Raw genomic sequence first — 19,622 nt, forward strand, 5'->3', positions numbered from 1 at the left:
TTGGCTGACTTTATTAACATAAAACAAGACAGGCCGAACCGGCAAAAAAGGGTCAAGTGCCCAGCTCTGACCATTTTATTATTGTGAGTATAAAGTAAAAATTATGTTTTTTCTTACATGTTACTGTTTCTAATGCAGAGCTTTTTCTGTACTACTTTAAATAAAATAAATAAAAAGGTGAAAACAGAGTATACCCACTTCTCCAGGGACCACAACACCACAGTCTGTAAGTATTCATGACGTAGGCCATTAGGGGAAAAGCAAAATGAGGAGCAGAACTGTAATTAAAACGTAAAGAAGGCGCAATTGAAAACCTTAAAACATGCCTGATTTTAACACTGCCTTTTCAACGCTTCCAAAGTGTCTGAGTTTGATTCTGGGAAAGTTGTATGAACTCTTTTAAAAGGTGCATTGTATGCTTGATAATCTATAACTAGCCATTACCAACCTTAAGAGGATGTAAGGATAAAGTTCAGTCTTTGGATATTAATAATGCATGATGTGTGCTTTTATTTAATTGGTCATGAAATATTAATAGAGCTGGCATTCACTTGCTGACATTTGACAAGAGAGGGGGGAAAGTGAAGGAGCCACATGAAGGCAGGTGGTTATTTTTCCAGTGTGTCAATGCACTGTGTCCCATGTTTCTAAGCAAAAGAAGTAGTACTGTACCAGATTTTAGTGCTGAAAAAGTTGTTTCCCGTTGGAACCTATATGGGTAGACCCTTAAATTGTCATTTAAAATACGTATTTAGGCCTATTACTAGGGCTGGGAAAAAAAAATCTTATTGCGATGTATCATGATACTTATGCGATTCCAAGTATCAACACTTTTATCAAGTATTAATACTTTCGATACATTATGTTATGTTATGTTTTGCATGGTCTACAACATTGGAACATTTGAGGTCCTTAAAGTTGAACTTTGTGAATGGAGTTTCATTTATTGCGCTCCTGTGTATCAGGAACAGTTACTGGAACAGTTACTGGAACACAATTTTCAATCGTGACACTTGAATAAATGTCAAATGGCACTTAAGTTAAAACTTTGGAAACACATGCCTCAGTTTTTTGTTAATTATTATTATTATTATTAAATACAAATACAAGTGGAATACAAAGTGATAGTGACTATACACCATTAAATAATTGTATTTAATTGAGAATGTACAACAAAAGAAATAAAATACAGTTTAAAATAATGTTATCAACAATAAAAAGTCTTGATCTTAACGCGCCAATGCGTCGCCAGGTACGGTGGTCCCGTGATATGCGATGAGTAATAAAAAATTACTTAACAATATGCCGCTTATAGTTGCAATTTTGACAATACAAAACTGGCTTACATCCCATTCTTTCTGGAGTTTTCTCAAACCGTTTTCATGTCGAAGGAGCCTGACACCTAACTTCGTCTCGTCTCCAGCAGCAACTCAAAGTGGCGCTTGGTCGCACTCAGCCACAAGGTTACAACACAAAAATGAAAGGTGTGTACATATAAATGTGTACGTCTACATCCAATTTGTGAATTTATGCGCTGATGAAACAGAATCAGCATAAAATGTTCTCAGCTGAGTCTTCTGTGACAATTACGCACCCCCTTTTTTACACAATGGTGTATTCCAGGTGATAGCCCTGGAATTGTCATTTAGGGAGGGAGCAATGATGTATGGTTGGTCTTGACAAAATATTAATTGTGTCGTGCATTTTTTTTTAGTTGTCTTTATTTATTTTACCAGTTTAGGGAACCTGCTTTTTTGCCCTTACTAGAATATAGTGTAATAGTACAATAGTACAGTAAGTGGCAGTGACACTCATTGTTAGTGTGTGCAGGGAGCATAAACTATGTTAATGAAGTTATTGAGCAGAGGTGTAATCATTTTATAGACAAATTATACTATTAATAGGGGCGGCACGGTGGTCGACTGGTTGGCATGTCCGCCTCACAGTTCAGAGGTCGTGGGTTCGATCCCGGCTCCGGCCTCCCTGTGTGGAGTTCTCCCCGTGCCTGTGTGGGTTTTCTCCGCGTACTCCAGTTTCCTCCCACATTCCAAAAACATGCATGGTAAGTTGATTGGACTCTCTAAATTGCCCCTAGGTGTGATTGTGAGTGTGGATGTTTGTCTTTGTGTGCCCTGCGATTTGCTGGCAACAATTCAAGGTGTCCCCCGCCTACTGCCCGAAGACAGCTGGGATAGGCTCCAGCACGCCCCGCGACCCTTGTGAGGATGAGCGGTATCGATAATGGATGGATGGATGGATACTATTTATATTCGTGGCGGGTTAGTTAGTCGTGGGTGAAATATTTTTTTCTTCCTCGGGGGGTGTAACAGAAAATAATTGAGAATAGAGGCGCAACCTTTAACCAATTAATTGACAACTACCGTATTTTCCGGATTATAAGTCGCACCGGCGTTCAAGTCGCACCAGCCATAAAATGCATAATAAAGGGGGAAAAAACATATATCTCACACTGGAGTATAAGTCGCATTTTGGGAGGAAATTGTGCACTTTGTACACATCTTTTCCACCGAGCTAAGATGCTACATGTAGCATACAAGAAACTTACGGTAAGATAACTTTAAACTCACCAAAACGATTGTAGATCGCTTAAATAAGTCTTGTATTCATCCCGGACCATGTAGAATGTTTCCAAGTCTCCAAAAGTGTTTATGTATTCGTTCGTAATTATGTCTTCCTCTCCTCTCTGCTGAGTGTGCTCCTCCTTACGTGTGTGGCTGCATGATGCAATACCCCAGCCAGAGGCAGGCAACTGCCTGTTTGTGGTTTGTTCTTATTCAACCATCTTCTGTAAGTAACTTAGACAATTGTGTGTACCGGTAATGACCATGCAACATTTATATTTATGTGGCTGATTATACTGTGTTGTTGACTGAACGCACTAATCGCTATCGCTAATGCTTATCGCGGTTGCTAACCGTTAGCACGTCTGCCTGTTTGTGGTTTATTCTTGTTCAACCATCGTCTGAAACTAACTTAGACATCCATCCATCCATTATCTATACTGCTTATCCTCACAAGGGTCGCGGGGCGTGCTGGAGCCTATCCCAGCTGTCTTCGGGCAGGAGGCGGGGGACACCCTGAATTGGTTGCCAGCCAATCGCAGGGCACACAGAGACAAACAAACATCCGCACTCACAATCACACCTAGGGGCAATTTAGAGTGTCCAATCAACCTACCAAGCATGTTTTTGGAATGTGGGAGGAAACCGGAGTACCCGGAGGAAACCCGCGCAGGCACGGGGAGAACATGCAAACTCCACACAGGGAGGCCGGAGCCGAGATCGAACCCACGACCTCTGAACTGTGAGGCGGACGTGCTTGCATAGAACAGTTTCTTGGAAAAAAAAATGTTTGGGTTGACTTTCACTTCAATTGAAAAAAACAAGCTTTGGATTCAACTCACGCAAACAACCCCTCAGCCCTTTTCAAACACACACATATACACTCACACACACACACCCACGCACCCCCACATCAGGGGATATTGTTAATATTTGTCAACTGTGAGCATGTGAACCCCTTTGAATTGACAAAATAACTGATAGATTAATCAATAACTCAAATAATCATTAGTTGAAGCTCTACCTGAGAAGCACACTTTGTGAGTAAAGTGAATAATTTTACATGGTAACAAATATACACGTCTCTGATTACACTGGTCAATATACTGTACATTTTGGTACCATGAAAGTTTCAACGGTTTTAGGGTATTTTGATGATGCTGAATCTGAAAATGGCTCTAGTTCTTGAGACAGTTCATATTTTTGTTTTTAAAAAAAGTGCGAGTAATACTCAAGTTATAACACAGGTATTTACTTAATGCTACAACTTTGATGAGACTACTGTCTATTCAAGCATGTCCATACAGTATTCTTTCATAATTGATGCGATATTGTGAAAGATGGCACCCATTATCGCAGAGAGCCTTCTATTTGCAAATCATGTTTCAAGCGAACATCCAGAATATTAGGCAGTATTAGCAGCGAACTCATGCAAAAGCAGGAGACATCAAAGAAAAAAACACCACTTTTTAGTAACGGTTGTAAAAAGCATATTAATTATCAAGCAGTTAATTGTCAAAAAATATTGATATCTTAAAGTGAAAGTGAACTCCCCCAAAATATTTACAAAATTAAGTTCTATGAGCCTCCACTAGTCTAAACATGGCATTCTGATTAATATTGCATTTGTGGAATATGAGTTAAACAGCAAAATAGACCCGTTTTTAGCCATCTCTTGGAACGGCCATTTTGCCAATTTCTGTCAACCGAAAATGACATCAAAGTTGCTCAGGGTTCAGCACACGATGTCCATTCATTTTACAAGGTTGAGCTTTTTCTTATTTTAAGGGCAAAAAAACTGAATGTGTCAGTATTCTTTTCTTAATTTAAGAAATAATATTGTTCAAAACACTATCTGAACACAACTTTTGCTTAATTTAAGTGTAAAATCATGAACTTCTAGATATATGGACTAAATAAGAAAAAATGTTGTATTTACTGTAAGTAAGTGGAATAATCTTACACATTAAACTGGTAACTAGTATTTAACACTAAAAACAAGATGGATGAGATAATTTCACTAGATTTAAGACAATAAATCTTATTAAGATGTCATAAATTTGCAGTGTACCTACTACTAGGGATGGGAATTTCGACTAATTTGCCCACCGACTATTTTTTTATTTAATTTTATTTGTGACTAGTCTATAAGCAAGAAAAACTTGAAATTTAATACATATTGAATTTAAAGTTTAACATTCAAATGTTTTGTGTATTTACAGTAGGGGCTATTCCAGCCCAAACATTCAGGACAGTTTGTTAGTTTAAATTCTATTGATGTAACAACAACTGATTGAATAATAGTGAACAATTGAAAGAGAAATACGTTTCTGATACATTTGCCAATGCAATGCATGGCATTTATTATGAATAATGTAATGAGTAATGGTACCGACTCCCAGTCCAGCAGGGTCTCATTCGCCAGCACCATGTTAGCGGCATTGTCATGCACACAGGCGACAACTTTTTTTTCTAGTGTCATGTACCCATCACACTCCGCAGGAGAGCAGCCAAGTTTTCAGCTGTGTGTCTTTCCTCCAAGTCGCATGACGCACACAGCTGCGGCGATGTCCTTTGTCCACATACGTTATACACGTCATAGTCATGTAAAATTTGGTGGCTATGGACGTCCATCCGTCTGTAGTTAAGGCATTGGCCACATAGCTTACCTGCTCAAACGCTCGAAGTATCTACTCTTTCATTTGGTTATGGCTACTCTCAAGTTGGGGCGTTATTGTTTTGCGACTTGGCACCACGTACTCAGGCTCGATATACAGCATTAATTTTTCGAACCGTTTGCCCTCAACAAAAGAAAGCGGCAGCATATCGCGTCATTTTACAAATTAGTTGGGTAATCTTTACTGTGCGATGAGCATCGCAGTGCCTGGCTGGAACAAACGCTCTCATGCTCGTCTGGCTGGCCCCGCCGCCATCGACCTGCAGGTTGACATCGAGATTTACTTTGGATGTGGTTTCTCATCGCCCTGAGAGAGTCGTTGTAAGCGAGCCTATGCCTACAAAGCCTACAGACGACCTTGTTGTCATCTGCTGCATCAAAATACTGCCAAACGGTGCCGTTGTTTTTCGTGGTAGCTTCGACAGAATTTACTTTTCTTCCCCACACTTAGTGTCCCCGCCTCCTTCTATGTGTGTGTGTGTGTGTGTGTTTGGGGGGGGGGGGTGTAAGGGAGCAATTCTCTTGCTTGGCGCTCAGCTTGTTCACAGAGTCCGAGGCGTGAGGAACAAGATACGTGATTCTTAATGCAGCGTTTAACCGACTAGTAAAATACTAGTCGCGCACATCCCTACCTACTACGATTGATTTCTATTTACCATAATGCCCTGAATGTAAATTGCGCTTCAGAACCGAATGGTTCAATATTTTAACACCCTCTTATCATGTGTTTAGACAAAATTATATCACATTCACACTATATTTCCTCAGTGATATAGTGACCCACTGACATAAATGAGTTTCCCTGGTACGGGAAAAAAATCATCTGTTTTCCTATTAAAGTTCAACTTGCACCAGAGAAATAGCATTGGATCATTGAGATCTTACAAAACAATACTTACTTATATGAAAGTACCAGGTGTATTTCAGGACCCAGGAAGCTGTTGCCATAGATACTGTTCCCAAGGAAACACAGGAAGAAGCTATAACAGGGGTTCTGCTCCACCTGTGGTTAATCCTTAGGGATGATACAAAAGATGTTGATCTGTTTGGCCAATTGTTCTCCTAGGATTCTGAGTATGCTGTTAGAATATGTTGATTTGTGCTACTAACCCCTTAAATTCTACTAAGGGTCATGCAGGGAATTTATCTGACTAAGTATACTTTCCTCGTGTCCATGTTAAGGGCTTGGAAAAGCTAAAAACTTTCATAATTTTTTAGAACACTTGCTGTTTCCTCACTTTTCCCCTTTCTTCGTAGTCAGTGCCCAGCAACAGCCTGTTGTTTCCAGGCAGGAGTCTATGCATGCATGTCTGTGTGCTTCTGACTCTGCGCTCATGTGAGAGAACGTGAGTGTGGGGTGTGTGTGGGATGGCTGTGTGCTGCAGTATCTGCAAAAAGCCTGAGGAGATTTAATTTCTTCATACATTTAAGCAAGCATAAAATTATACAAACAGCCAATCGAATGATGTCTACCAAAAAACAAACCGACTTGCTGTGAACTTGTCGATAAAAGTAGCTAAAGCTCATTTCACACCTATTAGCTTCTGTTCCTTGCTTATGCACACAACTGTGTGCTTGAGATGATGAGGTTTCTTCCTACAAGTCAGAAGATTTAACATTGGTACTGATAACAGAGATAATCAGAGAGTAATTCAACATTTTATTAACACATTTTCTTTCCTTTCACAAATTTTAATCCACAGTACAACCAATGCAGAACAAGATAAAATGACAGTGAGCTAATAAAAATGGACGCCTCAGGAATAATGAATACGCCTTAAAATGTAAACATAATCATTTTTAAGTTATGATCCTACATATGGTGTTAGCATCATTGCTACTTGCAAATGTGCATGATCAAAATGATGACACGATTGTTTGCTGCTTTCATCTGGGGGTGCCGGCCATTTATTAGCGGCTAAACTGCTTATGTTTACGTGAGCAGGCAGTGCAAACTCTGCTCGCATTTTTCCACTTTGGTGCTACTTGTACAAATGATTCATTTGTTGTATTGCCTTGTTTTTGTGTGTGTGTGTGTATATATATACATTGAGAATATAATTTGTCATGTCAGTGGTTGTTTGGCGATAGAGAATTAGTAATGCTATCTGACAGTGAGGAAGGGAGTGAGGTGTCAAATTGCTGCTTCAAAAGACTACAAGACAATTTAAACGGAGAGGAAGAGAGAGAGAGAGAGAGAGAGAGAGAGGAGAGAGAGAGAGAGGAGAGAGAGAGAGAGAGAGAGAGAGAGAGAGAGAGAGAGAGAGGAGAGAGAGAGAAGAGAGGAGAGAGAGAGAGAGAGAGAGAGAGAGAGAGATGAGAGAGAGAGAGAGAGAGAGAGAGAGAGAGAGAGAGAGAGAGAGAGAGAGGAGAGTGGGTGGAGGCGAGGTAGGAAAAGAGAGGGAGAGAAGGAGAGACAGAATAATGTACTGAGAGATGTGAAAGAGAATGAGACTTGGAGTGGGATGAGAGATGTTGCAAGGGACGGGGTGGAAGACAAGATGAGTTGCAGCATGATTATTCAAACCATCCTCCTCCCACTTCAGATGTCTGCATCCTGCCACCTGCCTCCTTGCATCTGTCCAGCCACTGATCTGTCCCATACAGCACCCTGCCTTTTTTTAATGGAGAGCACATAAAAAGGCAGAAGGCAGATTGCGTGGCCATCTCCTTGAACACCACATAGAAGAAGAGGAAGCGGAGAGGAGGTGGATTTTGGAGGAAGATAGAGCTAAAGAGTGAGTTCCTTTCAATAATCAATTCTCATCCGGCCCACACTCCCGCAATCCACTCTTTGTTGAGTGTCGAGTTCAAGAATATTTATGGACGCGCGATCTGGGGATCTTATTCCAGACTCGGGCTGGGGACGATGGACAAATTGAACAATAACTTGGAAAATTGGACAAAAAGTGGATTACCGAATGGACCCGCACGCTTAGAGAGGCTGATGTTCCAATTGTGAAAAGGACTCTGTTTTCCTTACAGGTTCTACCTCAAGTTAATCTCTTTATCTGACAGCCGCTGTCATGATACTTGGAACAAAAGGAGATGATACAAGACAATAGAATGACCTATGCCTCTTCAGTCCCTTGGAGTGTGTAGTAAAGTTGCACTATACATTTGATGGCCAATCCATAATGGACGGAAGAACAGGACGTAGTCAGCTCATAAAACGGGGAGTCAATAGAAAAAGTGCTACAACGTGAACTCCTAATTGTCTGTCAGAAGAAGCTAACATACAGAGCAGAGAAGATGAACTATATTTTTGGCAACAATACTCTGTACCCCCGCAGTGGGAGGGTCGGTGGAACTTCTGGGGGCCAAGGTGCAGGGATAGGAGTCAAACAAAAGCTGGGACCCAAGCGTGGCTCCTCGGAGGAACTGGCACCACCACACAACTCCTCCCCGTCCACCTCTTCTCCTGCCTCCTCCTCTCCTTCTACATCCTCCTCTCGCTGGCAGCAGCTCCTTATGTTCTTCTCCAAGAGGAGTGCCTTCACTGACTGTATTACTTCGAGCCAGGTAACATATGTCACATAGTCTTTGTGAGTGTGAATTGTGCTTAAGGGATGCTAGAGGATCAGTGAATTGTGCTTAAGGGATGCTAGAGGATCAGGGTGGGAAGTCTGTAATCTAAGATGGGCTTTTGTGTTGGATGTCTGTGAGTGTGTTATCAGACTGACTCTAGTTTGAGTCTCTTTCATTACACAGCAGCAAGAAAGGGTTCAAAGTCAGGTTTGAAGCACTCTATTTGTCTGTGAAATATTTGATCAAGTTGCCAATGAAGTGAGACACAGAGAGGTGCTGAGTTGCCATGGCAGTTATTCATTTGGTCATTCAGTTTTACAGTCCAGTGGCATAAGATGGTAAACCCATATTAAAATAAAATGTACCATCATGAAAAAGGAAAGTGAGTCATCTATTTAGATTAATCTAAAGGTGTGTGTGTATCTCTGTTTCAAATGATTAAAAATTCACATTTTCTGAATCGATTAGATTTCGATTCACAAGAGTTCAATTCGATTCGATATAGATTTTTTATTTGATTCAATTCAATATCAATTAATATACATATTTATGGAACATCAATTCTTCTTAAATATGAAGGAAATGATAAAAACTCCGCAAACAATATGGCCTTAAGTCTTCGCAAATAAACTTCGCTATGGCATCTCTAATTTTCTGAACCCATTGAGATCTTGAAGGCATCTTGTGGGCAAATTCAGTGTCTACCTGCATTTGAATTGGCTCAGATGACTTTGCAATCAATTCAGGGTGATGTCTGGAGAAGTGGTTACGTAGATTGGTGAAATTGCTGCAGTACCTCCAACTTGCAACGCTTGCACACAGCTTTGGTCTTGCCCAGTCCATCTTGCTGACCACTCACTTTAATCCAAAATGTTTCCACACTTCTGTCTAGGTCCGAACGATTATGGGAAATAATCTAATTGGGATTTTTTTTCCACAAAAAATTGCGATTGCGATATGACTTGCGTTTTTTTTTCAAGGTCCTTTTCTGATGTATTTTTCGACAATTATTCTTTATTACAACAAACAATATCAGCTCTGCTACGCATTCTAGAATACTTAGGTAAAGGCAGGTATAAATTTAGGAAATATTTTGATGTGTAGTTTGGTAAGCGTTGAACATAATTCTGTAAATTATAATTGCTTATAAACTCAAGTGCAGATTACAAGAATAATATCAGTAGCTTTGATACTTCCTACATCACTTTGTTTCATGAAACATAATATAAACCAGGACTGAACTTCTTAATCACTCAACTTCTTATAAAGACCGAAAATCAATAATCCAGTGTCTCTCTCACTCCCTACACGTCACTTCATTTCATAAAAACATATGTAAACGTGGACTGCAGTTCTTAAATCACTCACTCAATTTAACATTCGGCACGCACCGACCCCATGACAGAAGTGTCCTTAAACATGCGCTATGATGGCAGCCAAAACATCACAAAATAGACACGTACACAGTGAGGTTTTTTTTTTCTCATGTGGGAAGTTTTAACCATGCGAGGCGAAAAGAAAGGATCAAGCATGATTGCTACGGCAGCGTTAGTTTAGCGTTCGATGAACCCCCTCCGCTTTCAATAAAAGTAACGACCATTTAAACCCCAGCCTATATCGCGATTGTATTGCAAATTCAATTAACGGTTCAGTACTACTTCTGCCTTCAATTTCGCTACAGTTTCGTGTCTTCACTCGCCATTTTAGTTTGAAACTACCTCGCGGGGCAAAACCGTCACAGTTATAAACTCCAGAAAAGTTTAAAAATCGATCTATAAGATTGTGAATCGATATTGGACCAATCAATTTTGATTCAATTTGAATAAAAATATAGATTTTTTTTTGTTATTATTATTATTTTTTAACCAAGCCCTATTTAATACTCAATCATTTTTCATAACTGCTAACTCATTTCATAATCCAAAGAACTTTAACTTCAGTAGTATGAATGGGTGTAGGCGGCAACATTTTAACACACTTAACATCCTTTGAGGTGAATACTGTATGTCTGACTGTAGAGTTGATTTTATCTGAGGGCTGTGTGATTAATCAAAATTCAATTAGATTTACGATTATTACACTCCAAGATTACAAAATGGACATAATTGTAAAAAACTAATATGCATTCATATCCATGCACGTTTACAAAAGGAAATCATACTTGAAATTATCCATTTGCATCTTTTTTTTTAATTTTATAACAAATTTTATAAAAATTTTTGGTCCAAAAGAAACTTACATAATTATAGTGTTTCAAAGAAATGTATTTGTCTTGATAATTTTTACGTTTAAACATGTTCTTGTTTTATACCAAAAAATAAATGATCATTTCAGTAAACATGATTTCAATTATTACCAAAGTAATCGTGATTCAGAACTTGGCATTTTAGAAAAAAATGCGGTCCGTTTATCGACCCTTTTGTCCGGACGGACCAAATAGTAATCACCTATAGGCTGGTCCTGCTATCATTTTAAATGGTCTTCCATTAGCATTTCTGTCTACCAGCTTCCACAAACTTAAAATTTTTTTTTTAAAAATCGACAAACTACCACTAGCTTGATGTCGAAATCAAAAGTTAACTTGCCATGATTACTTCCGATGGCACAGCTGCTCTGGCTTCATCGTCTTAAAAGAAGAGAAGAAGAAGACAACGAAGAGGAAGCAGCAGGAACAAGAGCAGAAGGACTGACACAAACCTTTGTTTCGCACAACAACAACAAGGGTTTAAAAATGCATTCATCCACTAGGATTGTACCGTTGGCTAAAACGCACCGCTGGATTCTAGTTAAGGTAAACCAATTTTAGGATAAAAATTACAGCTTAAATCGCTGAAAAGTGACGAAGATGACGTGTTTCATATCACCGCAAATCATGAACGGTTTGTGCTAGCAATGTAGTTCCAATAGATTTTCAAAGCAGAGAAGCGGAGCTTTGCATCTATAAATGGTATCGATGAGGTTGTCACAATAATAGACGATACGGGAAAAAATGGGCTTCCGACTATGCTTAGTCAGACAATTTTTTTTAAGTTTCCTGTCTACCGTTTATCGCCTACAAAATGGGCGTCCATCATAGGCAGATCTGTCCGTCACATAGGCGGAATACCCAGCTCCGGCGCGATTGATATTTTTTGCATAATCGAGCACCCTAATAGCTATATATTAAATGGGCAACTTTGGCCAATGGAACACACATCTACTGTTCACATCTCTGTATTTATTAACTTCTTTACTATGTTTTTTTTTTCTTTTCCCAAAATGCAAGTACTTTGATTTACATTCATCCATCTTATATACTGCTGTTTCTGTTCAGGGTTATTGGAAGTCTGATCACCAGAGTCAAAACCGAAATAAGGACTCACACAGATTCACACTTAAATCATCATCATGATTATATTTAGGTTATTCAATTAACCTAACATACTGAACATGTTTTCAGACTGCGGGGGGAAGGTATCAAGAAAAAAATCAGTGTTTTGTGAATAAAGAGAATAAAGAGAGAACATTTGCAATCATAAGACAGCAATGCTTAGCAGCTGCACCCTTGCATTGCATTAGCATTTTCATAAAGTCATAAAATAATTTTGGGGCCATGGTAGCTGCATTATACAAATTCAAGTAATGTCTGCTCTGAGACTTAACTCAGAGCACCCTTTCATCTACAATTCATGTACACACAAAGTAAAACCCTTTCAAGTAGACAGCTTTAATTTTGCGGGGGATGATTGTTTGGGCTCTGTCAGGATTTTTTTTATTTGTTGTATTTATTTGGTATCTTTTACCTTACATTCTAAGAAGTAGCTGTCCTGAACTCGGGGCTTGTACTGATACGTTGCGCTAATTTTGCGCATTTTTGAGAACCACCCACAGCACAAATTGAAACATGCATCATTCAGACTAACCATGCATATTGTTAGTGAACTATGGTCAACAAAACATTTACTGTATGTTTATGTGAGTTACTGGCATCATACTAAACAAATGAAAGTATGTTCTGAACCCGAGAATAATGTAGGTTAATGGATGGCATGCTGCAAGTGCTGCACTTTAGGAAGATGCCTGCTCAATCTATGGAAAAAGTTAACCTATCTCCTTTGCAGTAATCACTGGGTCGGGTTTGCAAAGTGTTGCCAGTTTTCCAACTAAAGCACTTACTGCATGGTTGATAACTTGATACAATAATACTACATACACACACACACGCACACACACACACACAATGTGTATGCACACTGATTCTTGCTCAGTTTGTTAGAGAAGCAGAGTGTCTGAAGGGTGCTGTATGTGTTTATAAATTTGGAATGTAGTTGCATTGCTTGGTCTCCCCTTTTAGAATTGTATTAAATCTTGCTTTATCTCACTGGGCTTCTTATTGCACTTGTTCCCTCCTTCTATTTTCTCTGTTAGTTCACTCATCTTTTGATGAAGACAATCAGCAGGAAATAGGTGGGAAAAGTACAGATACCTGTGTAAAAAAAAGGCTTTAATGAAAAGTAGATGCACTTACTCAACTCATGTAATTGAGTATAAATTACAAAGTAAAAACTTTTCTTTACCTTCAATTATAGACAATGCGTGCTGTAATAATGCACAACAAAAAGAAAACTGCAGACAAACTAGTTTCTGTATTTTGTTATGCTTGTCCTGAGAAGAAAAATCACATTATTTGTTGGTTGTTGTTGTTTTTTCAATGTTGCTAATGTTGCGAGCTGATAAACAAAAACAAAAAACGCAAAATTAGCTAATGGTAAATATGAGCGAAAGAATAACATTGCGGAGAGAAGTGGCCAAAAGGAGTTCCTATTTCCCGGCACTGTTCCTCTGCATTGAGAGCAGCCAGATGAGGTGGCTCAGGCATCTGTTTACAACACCTTCTGGTGTGGTGTTCTGGGCATGTCCCACCGGGTGGAGATGGATACAACACATGACACGTTGGAGAGAATATGTTGGCCTGGTTACGTCTCAAGAGAGTTAGGTGAAGTGGCTGGGGAAAGTAAAGTCCCCCCAGATAAGCACAAGACAATGGATGGAGGGATGGTAACAACGGCATAAAATACAGTTTACCTCTATGCATTATTTCACATTAGACAGACAATTTTTGAACACCAGAAACTCAGAATCGGTTAGCTTATTTGGCCAACGCTATGGAGAGTGCCAAAATTAAATACATGTATAATTAAATAATTAAATGTGTAGTGAAGTAAGTGAAAGGACCTAATTCCTCTCAATTCTGACACTTAACAGCATTTACTATTCATTACGAAATTATGAACATTCGTAGTTTAATCAGCAAAATCATAGTCAATTATGATTATTTAGAAAAGGGATAAAATTGGCCAATAAAATCTTATTATTATTCATTACCCATTCTAACCCTTACAGAATTGTTAAATCTTGCTTTTTCTCACTAGATTTCTTATTGCACTTGCTCCCTCCTACTTTAGTTGAATTGTCTTCCAATAGAGACAAGCAGCAGTGAATAATTTTCCCTAATGACTTCTCCATCTTTCACACTCTGTAACTTAGTAAAAGTAATCCTATTTGTGTAAAAAAAACAAGACTTGTAAAAGTACGGTAGACATACTGATTCAACTAATGTTTTTAAGTAAAAGTACAAATGTACAGGTGGCAGCACGGTGGCCGACTGGTTAGCACGTCCGCCTCACAGTTCAGAGGTCGTGAGTTTGATCCCGGCTCCGGCCTCCCTGTGTGGAGTTTGCATGTTCTCCCCGTGCCTGCGTGGGTTTTCTCCGGGTACTCCGGTTTCCTCCCACATTCCAAAAACATGCTTGGTAAGTTGATTGGACTCTCTAAATTGCCCCTAGGTGTGATTGTGAGTGCGGATGTTTGTCTCCAATTCAGGGTGTCCCCCGCCTACTGCCCGAAGACAGCTGGGATAGGCTCCAGCACGCCCCGCGACCCTTGTGTGGATAAGCGGTATGGATAATGGATGGATGGATGGATGGATAAAAATGTACAGACTCTGAAATTTACTTGAGTACAAAATAAAAAGTAAAAGATTTTTGCTGTCAATTATACACAATACCTGCTGTAACAACACATAGTGGAACTAACAAAACAATCTGCACCCAAAATAGATTCGTTCTCTCTTGTTAACTTGCATTGTGCTCATAGTTAGCAGCAAAATCATGTTACTTTGTTGGATGTTGTTGTTGTTTTCAGACAAATGTATCAAAAATGGGGGTCACTCGTAAGAGTGTCAATACCATGGTACCTCTACTTACGAACGTCTCTAAATACGAAATTTTAAAAGTTACGAAACGCCTCAACAGGAAAATATTGCATTGCACATTGCACATTATGCACAACTCTCATTTATTGCACAATAATCTAATTGTAACATGTATTTGTTACATGTTTTGATGCATTTTTATGCTTTATAAAACATTTACCGTATTTTTCCGGACTATAAGCCGCAACTTTTTTCTTAGATTTTGAGCCATGCGATTTATAGTCCGGTGCGGCTATTCTGTGGATTTTTCTTCCACCGCTCAGGGCGCTCTAACCGGAATGACAGTACAATTCAATACAATACATTTCCCATTAACTGGATGTGACTGCAGGTGGAGGAGTTCAACAGGCGAGGGCGCAATAGACTAGGTTATTGCATTAGGTGCTGTAATGCTTTGCTTCTATGTTTTCCGAGAAGTCCGTGAAGTGCACATGAATGCGATTGGCTGTTGACAGTTCTGTTGTTTCGATGTGAAATGCTATTGTTGATTTAGCACGTCGTGTGTTAGATTGGCTGACTTTATAAAATAAAACAAGACAGGTGCATCTGTAGAATGTAGTAGAACATTCAATGGTGGAGTCTGGTGGACATTAGCTGACAAACTGGAGCGGCAGTCGGCAGTGAAATGAAGATAAGTACTGTTTATTTTTTCTTGGTTCTCTTCTGTTTCAATCAGCAATTGAATTGATTGTTGCTGCAGTGTTAAAAGGCACTGTTAGGAAAGAATCTGCTCAGGTACATACATGTACATTTACAGTTCATAATCGTTCTGTAAATGCAGTAAATATAAAAGTTTTCAACATAGATAGGTGCGGCTTATTTGAGTTTTTTTCCAAAATATTCTAAAAATAGAGCGGGTGCGGCTTCTCTAGCGGTGCGGCCTATAGCCCGGAAAATACGGTATGTCTGAATATTGCTGGGCTTGGAACATATTAGGACATTTACATGGAAAACACGTCTCTACTTACAAAATTTTCTACTTAAGAAATTTGTTCCAGAACCAATTAATTTCGTTAGTAGTGGTACCACTGTAGTTTGTAGCGGCCGGGAGCAATGCCTGCATTACTCCTGCCCGCCTCTAGGGGCACCATGTCAAAGCTTTATGTTAGTTAGAGGAATTTGACGAAAAACCTCATTAAATCAGTCATAAAATGTGAAGGTGCTACAATAAAATAAGTTGTGAGCTCTTGGAATAAAATAGAGGTTAATACCTTGACCCAAACACACACACGTTTGACTTCTGTATGGTCAGGGGTCCGAACGGGACAGAACCGGCATGTTGCTTCAGCAGATGCTGCCCAAGGCCCGGAGTTCGGCGCGTGACGACGTTCGGAGTGGTCCTATTTAGCTTTCCAGGTCAACTGCGGTTGATTTTCGGCCGCGTGGACGCGCCATTAAAGAGCCTTTTTATCTCCTTAAGAAAAAGGGGAGGGGGTGAGGTGTCCGCCCCCCCTCCAGCTCAGGTTTCAGGTGAGCCTCAATTCATGACAATAAAGTTAGATTTGAGTCTATTAGATTGTCCTGTTTAAAACCTTTGTGCATTCCACCATTCATAACTGGCATCAATTTTCATATCTCAGCTGGGCACATCTCGTTCTTACTGACAGGTTAGGCGTCAAAGATATGAGTTTAAGCCTATATCTACACTCGTAAACCTGACTAGAAAAGTGATTATTACCATAGAGAAGCGGATTCATCAATGCAAAGTTAGCAGGATCCACACAGTAAGCAATACACAAACATACATTCAACTATGTTTCATTTCAAGGTACTGTATTTTCCTGACTATAAGTCGCGGTTTTTTTTTCATAGTTTGGCCGGGGTACGACTTATACTCCGGAGCGACTTATGTGTGAAATTATTAACTCATTATATCGTATCCCTTTCCTTTTCAAGGTCAGCAAACAATACACCAAACAACTACAGGAGGGCGTGCTAAGGCTGCATATAAACCTGCATTACATGTTGACTTTACAACGGGCAAAATAACCTGTAGTGCAGAGCTGGGCAGACCTGTATATCTTTTCACATAAAGAAACATAAAGATAAATCCTTAACGCTTTTAAATGCATGGATAATTTAAACATTTAAATCCTAATATTTTGTTAAATAAGTTAATTAAAATAGTATGATAAAAAGGCAATTTGACTATCAATACAACTACTTGCCGTGCCTGTGGTCTTACACACACGTACGGTGCGCAGACAACAAAGAGATAATTACGACCGAATACATAAATACTTTTGGAGACTTGGAAACGTTCTACATGGTCGGCGATAAATAAAAGACTTATTTAATCGATCTACGACCGTTTTGGTGAGTTTAGTTAAGTTATCTTACCTTGTAGTGTTGTCCACATTAATTTAGAGAATTTACACTGGCTGAAGCGGGTAATATAGACCATTGATTCCAGTCAGACAATCAGGAGGAGACACGGAATAAACGCACCAATGCGGAACTAAACTTTGGTTCGCCCCAGTCTTTCTGACATACCTGTTGTAAATTCCTCATTAGTGCTTTGTATATACAGGCATTGGTTTACTGTTTAACTTGTGTGTTTTACAGCAGACACTAAATGTTACCATCGTAGCTCAGTGGAAATGTGTAAAGAATTTGAGAACTTAGGCATGTGGCTTTCACACTGGCCTGGGTTTATTATTATTTACCCTTTCAATCAAAAATGGGAAAATAAAGTGTCAGTGCAAGAGAAGCACTATTTTTAATTTTTAAAAATCAAATGGTAATTACCATCCGTTATTCTGTCTACAAACATATATTAAAAAAAAAGAAAAAAAAAAGAATGACATATACGCTCTCCCGGCTCTAAAGGTAGAAAGATGCAACAGCGCTCCTGGCTCAAGTGGCAGGAAGGGTTAAATGGTTAAATTGCTCAATAACCATCCACTTTCTACTAATGATAGAACCTCATCTTGCTAGTTCCATTCATTCCCGTTTCTATGAGATCCATACTTAGTTATTTCCATTGGTATTTGGACACTGTGGCAGTCCAGTTGGTGACCTGTCCAAGGTGTATTTTACCTCTTGCCGTAAATCAGCTGTCATAGGCTCCAGCATACTCGCAACCCTAGTGAGGATAAGTGGGATAGAAGATTGATAGATGGCTATGTTTTTCCCACTTTCGAGTTGCTGCCATTTTGCAGAGTACCTCCATTTTCAGCAGCTGAAGAGTATGCAAATCCTCTGAAGTAACTGACTGCCTCGTGTCTGGAGCCCAGAACCTCCCTAACAACCTCTTTAATTAAAGCTATTCTATTCTATTCTTCAGTCATTTCAAATCCACTGTGGTGTAGTAGGAAGAAAAAAATACATAAAAACAATGTCATTGATCTAACTGTAGCTATCTTTAGAGTAGTAGATTTGTATTTTTATAAATCTTCACACTTTCCCTAAGATTCTTCATCTCCCACAAGCACACTTGGAGACAATACCGTACATTATAGCAAAGGCGCAATGCTGTAGTGCAGAAGTGTGAAGAAAGTGATGTTTACTGTGGGCTTCCAAACAACCACATTATTGTCAAGTAACAGAACCACAAATTTGAACTAATGAAGACAATCTTCAGGATTCATTTATCAATCAATCAATCACATTTTATTTATATAGCACTTTTCATACGTAAAAATGTAAAAATGCAACTCAAAGTGCTGTAAAACATCCAAAGCAATACATAAAAAGAAGATCCGTTCACGCCCTCCCTCCCAACAAACCCAAGACAGATATCCACCAGTACATCAGCACTCACTCACACACACCCGCACAAAGTGCACAACCTGATAAAATGTGTTAAAAAGACATGACAAGGCACAGAGAAACCATATGAGGAAAGGGTACCCAAGGGGAGCTCATCCGCGCTGAGGGGAATGACAGCCCACAGCCACAGGGCTACCACCACCACAGAGACCCCCGGCCCGGATTAGACAGACGGACCCCACACAAAGTGTAGAGGCCGCCGGCCACCCGGACCCAAGGAGTCCCTGATGACAGCCCCCGCGGGAAGGGCAGCCACCCCTCCCCCCAACGCGGAGCCCCCCCCCATGAGGGAACACTGGAGCTAAAAGCTAACAACAGCAGAGAACAACAAAACTAAAAGACAAAACAGTAGTATAGTCTAAGAACTAAAATCAGTAAGATAAGATAAAAATAATCTTCAGTCAAAAGAAAAGATAAATTATTTAAAAGTTGTTGAAAGCCAAACTAAAGAGGTGTGTCTTGAGCTTCCTCTTTAAATTATCAACAGTCTCTGCGGACCTGACGTCCTCTGGCAGGCTATTCCAAAGGTGAGGACCAAAATGGCTGAATGCAGCCTCGCCATGCATTTTGGTCCTCACCCTAGGAATAATTAAAAGGGCGGCGCCAGAGGACCTCAGAATCTGTGAGGTTTGGTATGATAAAAGCAAATCAGATAAATAAGATGGCCCAAGACCATTAACACATTTATAAACTAATAAAAGTACCTTAAAATCGATCCTGAAACACACGGGGAGCCAATGCAGCAATTTCAAAACTGGTGTAATGTACTCCCGCCCTCTGGATCTCGTCGGCACCCAAGCGGCTGAATTCT

At 39.6% G+C, this 19,622-nt stretch overlaps 1 protein-coding gene across 7 annotated transcripts in view; it reads left to right on the plus strand.

The window, feature by feature from the left end:
- LOC147138033 (discs large homolog 1-like protein) overlaps nt 1-19,622 on the plus strand; it is a 184,438-nt gene that overhangs the window by 70,470 nt on the left and 94,346 nt on the right. Inside the window, exon 1 of one of the 7 annotated variants that reach the window (XM_086048015.1) lies at nt 7,715-8,781. The exons of the other annotated variants lie outside the window; for them this stretch is intronic. Within the exon in view, the coding sequence (XP_085904141.1) occupies nt 8,512-8,781 (270 nt within the window). The 5' untranslated portion in view covers nt 7,715-8,511. Of the gene's footprint in view, nt 1-7,714; nt 8,782-19,622 lie in introns of those variants that run through there. 7 annotated transcript variants of the gene reach the window in all.

This window comes from Filicampus tigris, chromosome 12 (genome assembly GCF_054856515.1).
Source record: "Filicampus tigris isolate MCC_2025a chromosome 12, RoL_Ftig_1.0, whole genome shotgun sequence".
Classification (NCBI taxonomy): domain Eukaryota; kingdom Metazoa; phylum Chordata; class Actinopteri; order Syngnathiformes; family Syngnathidae; genus Filicampus; species Filicampus tigris.